The following is a 5460-nucleotide window of genomic DNA, read 5'->3' on the forward strand; positions in this document are numbered from 1 at the left end:
AGCCTATTGCCGAGGGGTATAAGGGTAAGAGCCTATTGCCGAGGGGTATAAGGGTAAGGAGCCATTTGCCGAGGGAGTATTGCCGAGGGGTATAAGGGTAAGAGCCTATTGCCGAGGGGTATAAGGGGGGGCCTATTGCCGAGGGTAAGAGCCTATTGCCGAGGGGTATAAGGGGGAGTAGGGGAGCCTATTGCCGAGGGGTATAAGGGTAAGAGCCTATTGCCGAGGGGTATATAAGGGTAAGAGCCTATTGCCGAGGGGTATAAGGGCTATTGCCGAGGGGTATAGGGCCTATAAGGGGTATAAGGGTAAGAGCCTATTGCCGAGGGGTATAAGGGTAAGAGCCTATTGCCGAGGGGTATAAGGGTAAGAGCCTATTGCCGAGGGGTATAAGGGTAAGAGCCTATTGCCGAGGGGTATAAGGGTAAGAGCCTATTGCCGAGGGGTATAGCCTATTGCCGAGGGGTAAGGGGTAAGAGCCTATTGCCGAGGGGTATAAGGGTAGGAGCCTATTGCCGAGGGGTATAAGGGTAGGAGCCTATTGCCGAGGGGTATAAGGGTAGGAGCCTATTGCCGAGGGGTATAAGGGTAAGAGCCTATTGCCGAGGGGTATAAGGGTAAGAGCCTATTGCCGAGGGGTATAGGCATTTTGTATAGATGGGTTTTGACGCCCTTTTGTAAACAGTCGTATGAATCAGAGTCTCTGATTATGGCAGGTAGATTGTTCCAGAGAGTTGCTGCTCTCTTGCTAAAGCATCTGTCACCATATTTCACAGTTCTCTCATGCGAAACAAATGTTTTGTTTATAATGTGTTTTACTATTTTTCCCAATTCCTCATCCTTGTTTGTGCATACTGCCTATGGCAACATCACACAGCAAAAAGCCGTGTTTACTGATCACGGTATTGTGACAACAGATGTAGATGTAGGCGTGAATGTATACCATGATGCAGCCGTGTCGCCTCTGTTAGTCCCACACTTTCTCACCTTTCTCACCCGCAAACATTGAACCCGTTTTGTATTTAGGAGATAAAGGTACTGTGTTTGGAAATTAGATGAATGTTAGACCGAATTGATAGTCTCTAAATTTCATTTGAAGTCGATCGCGTAGCGTGAGGTTTCAAATGATTAATTTATAGTCCAATTGAAAGTCTCTAAATTTCATTTGAAGCCGAACGCGTAGCGTGAGGTTTCAAATGATTAATTTAGAGACTATCAATTCGGTCTAACATTCTTATAATTTCCAAACACGGTATGTTTATCTCCATTCTACCATAACCGATTTAACATCGAACCTCCTCGTCCCGCGGAAGAAACTGCGTAATCCGGCATGGGACGAGAGGCGAATTGAACTCGTCTGTGAAGGGAGTGGTAGGTTCCGTTCGTATTTTTTTTAACATTGCACATACAAAATATTCTGTCCAAAGAAAACAAACTACTCTTTATTCAATGCAATAACGTAACACCTAAGAGCTTGGTTTTTTATAATCATAACTCCACACGACCGAAACCAGCCTATTGTTTTGTGTGCCGTGTTACTGTACCCCCCTGGCCACACTATAATGGAATCGTCTGACCTACTTATTTTCTTGGAAGTAGACAGTTATGCAACAGTTTGACACTCAAACTATATAACATATGCTTTTGGGCATACTTAAGTCATATCAGTTGGTACAGATCGAGCTGCACATGGTAAGTAAACTGGCACAGATATTCCTATCTTATGATGTAGGGTATGATTGTTCATCTACTTTCAGGGGCGGTGGGGTAGCCTATTGCTTAAAGCGTTCAGTACTTCAGAGAGTTTGTTGTAGAACCTGAATGTTCCCTCTACTTGGTGGGTGGTGAGGTTGTTGATTAACGCCACACTCAGCAATATTCCAGCTACATGGCGGCGGGCAGTAAATAATCAACTCAACCCATGACAATCCAGTGATTAACAGCATGAGCATAGATCTACGCAATTGGGATATGATGACATGTATCAACCAAGTCAGCGAGCCTGTCCACCGGATCCCGTTAGTCTCCTCTTACGACAATCATGGGTTGATGAAAACAAATTCTAACCCGGATCTTCACGAGTCCATTCCCTCTTCAGAGACTTCATGTAACGCCAAAGCGGGTCATGTGGTAAATGTTTGCAGTCAGGTTGAGTCAGGTTGAGTCAGGTTGAGCACACATGTGTAACAACTGACTAACGGATGGACCAGGTTTCCGTTGCGTTTCACAAATAGATCCATTTGTGAAATGAGATGAAACGATACAATGTGCATCCTGATCTAACAGGGGACATGGACCCGGACTTGCACCGCCTCGCTTTGTGATAGTTGTGATATAACGTTGGTGGACATACTGAGGTTCATTTGTAGTTGGATAGGAAACTCATGCTTTTCTAATTTTGTTGACAATAGTCTATCATCATTCCGTTTTGGTACATTCAGTTTACACATCTCCATTATATATGTAGGTAGTGGTCAGTTCATTTGAACAAAGCCCTTAAATCCATAAAACGTATCATATTATTTGTTGCGATGATGAGAGGGCACACTGAGACAGTATTTACGGGTGGAATGCTGCCTGAAAACTCGAAAACTAAACTCAAACAGAAAACACCATTTGGTTCCTCTGAATGTGTCTGTGTTGATATCACTTTCTGAATAACTGTTTGCCATTTTAATTCTGAACATTAAAATTAAACATTTAATTTTATAATGTATGTGTATTATTGTTTTGAAACTATGGTGCATTGTTACTGTTCTGGATTTTCCTATATAACCAATTGTTTGCAACATGTCATATTTGGTCAACTTTATCTTCAATTTTTTTTAAACCTTTACCGCAGTACTAACGTACCTGTTCGTTACAAGAATTAGCACAGCGTCCATGTGGCCTAATGGGCTACAGTGCTTCTTTACTGTGTAGAATCTCCGTTATTACTATGGAAAGGAGGCTATAGCATAGTATTCAAAACCGGGTTGGTTGGTTGGTATGCTGTTTTACGCCGCACTCAGCAAATATCCCAGCCGTATGGCGGCGGTCTGTAAAGAATCAAGTCTGGACCAGACAGTCCAGTGATCAACAGCATGAGCATCAATCTACACAATTGGAATACGAATCATACGATGACATGTGTCAACCAACCCAGCGAGCCTGACCGCCCGACCCCGTCAGTCGCCTCTTACGGCTTACTGAAGATCAACTCTAAGCCGAATTTTCACGGGTTCAACACCGGTATGTAGGTGAAACAAAAAATGAATGAAAACCATTTTGTTTTAAACGGCCTATGTTGATTTCCATTTTTGAAAACTCTATTTATTATATTATATTGTGTTTGACATTTTAACCAAGACATGATACTATGACATGTTCAGGCACATTTGGTAAATGGCGGGTGCTACGGGTGAGGCAAGGTATGCTTACCCTCTTGGCCAACACCTGGTGTCATCACTATTTCAAGTGCTTCATTCATATACTTTTCACAGCTATTTTCCCTTAATACCAAGCAGGATTTGTTTTTGCTAGTTAAAACTGGGTATTCTTTTGCACTGACGTTCTATATTAAAGAATTTCCAATATCCGTGGAATATATTCTGCCTCAAAACACAACTAAACTTTTACGACTTTACAGATGAGTCTGTTGTCCACGTGGTGTACTCTGGCCCTCTGGGTACTGTTGACCGGAAGTGCAGCTGGTTGGTGGTTCTCCAGTACTCGTACACGGCAGACACAAGAAAAACAATGGCAGACCTGTGATCGCAAGTTCGCCAATGGCTGTTCCGTGCAAGACAAGTGGATACCATTCAAAAATACATTCAAACCTGCTTGTAACAAGCATGATGTTTGCTATTCCTGTGTACGTATTCCACACGTATTTTGTAATTTTATGTAATTTACAGTTACACGTATCCAGGAGTTGAGTGAAGGATTCAGGACATGATTCATCATCAGCAGAATGTAGTTTAATCGTTGTTGATTCACTGCCGCGTGGAGACATGCAACCTTTACTATATTCGGCGTAACATTGGAGTGAGTGAGTTAGTGAGTAAGTATGGTTTTACGCCGCTTTTAGCAATATTCCACCAATATCACGGCGGGGAACACCAGAAATGGGCTTCACACATTGAACCCATGTGGGGAATCGAACCCGGGTCTTCGGCGTGACGAGCGAACGCTTTAACCACTAGGCTAACCCACCTCTTCCGTTACAAAGTATTATCTACATGACATGGAACTGGAAAATGTTGAAAGTCGTATTTCTTATATATGAAAAGTTTACTAATACCAAATACCAAATCCGTTAGAAATAAAAACGACTACAGGAAATGACTATGTGGCATCTGGTTAACAAACGAAACTGCTTTCAATCTTTGAGCTTTGTATTATGTCGATATCCCCGGAAACTATGACGTTTTGACGAGCGAACGCTTTAACCACTAGGCTATCTCACCGCCCATAACAGAAAGTACTGCAATAGTCCGGGGATACGGAAGGAGATAGAAGTTTATCAGGAATAATTTCACTACTGTATTGTTCTACAATATTTTCGCTGTTTTCACAGGCTGCTGCTTATGGCATATCAAGAGCAACTTGTGATGCAAGATTTCTACGAAGCATGCTGAAGATTTGTAGGGAGAAATGGTGGCTCCCGAAGTGCAGAACCGCTGCATCCGTTTATCACTTGGGTGTAAAGGTTAGGCGGAAAGCGAGTATTCAGTAGTCCAGCCTTGCTTGGTTGTAATGAGTCATGGGTGAAGGCGTGTCTGTGATTGTGTGGTATCACCTCACGCCGTGCACAATAAAATGATATTGGCATCAAAAATAGTTTGTTCTTCATTCTGTGGTGCTTTGTTTAAATGAATAGATAAGGTATGATTCATGGAAAGGTCTATGCCTCTGACGCCATTAATACGAACGAAGAGATAGTTTTCAAATATTTATAATTTGCATTCCGCGCACTAATTAATCATTTGGAGAAATGATATAGGCATATAACCATTGGATCATGGAACGCATTCATATTAATCGAACTTTAATGTATTCACACATACAAGTATTTATTGACCCGTGAAGATCCGGGTTCGAACTGGACTTCAACAGCCCATGTTTGTCGTGAGAGGCGACTAACGGGATCGGGCAGTCAGGCTTTAGGTGGGGCTTTTTTCAATAAAAGGCATGACTCAGCCGATTGTCGTTAACAGAGTGTTTTCGCGTGCTTACCTCCACCATCATGTATTGAAACGAAGCCGATCACGGGTTTCAAAGTACGTCACTTATGATGGTTCATTTAACATGAACACGAGTGAGTGAGTGAGTGAGTGAGTTGGGTTTTACGCCGCTTTTAGCAATATTCCAGCAATATCACGGCGGGGAACACCAGAAATGGGCTTCACACATTGTGCCCATGTGGGGAATCGAACGCAGGTCTTCGGCGTGACAAGCGAACGCTTTAACCACTAGGCT

At 42.7% G+C, this 5460-nt stretch overlaps 1 protein-coding gene across 1 annotated transcript; it reads left to right on the forward strand.

Moving 5' to 3' along the window:
* Positions 1–1601: 1601 nt before the first annotated feature.
* LOC124283165 lies at positions 1602–4819 on the forward strand. Its single transcript, XM_046719193.1, has 3 exons — positions 1602–1692; positions 3629–3853; positions 4559–4819. Exons 1-3 carry the CDS (start codon positions 1639–1641, stop codon positions 4715–4717), a joined length of 438 nt encoding a protein of 145 aa, XP_046575149.1. The 5' UTR covers positions 1602–1638; the 3' UTR covers positions 4718–4819.
* The last annotated feature ends 641 nt before the right edge of the window (positions 4820–5460 follow it).

Source organism: Haliotis rubra, unplaced genomic scaffold (assembly GCF_003918875.1).
Source record: "Haliotis rubra isolate DU_JTF1 unplaced genomic scaffold, ASM391887v1 Scf109, whole genome shotgun sequence".
NCBI lineage: Eukaryota > Metazoa > Mollusca > Gastropoda > Lepetellida > Haliotidae > Haliotis > Haliotis rubra.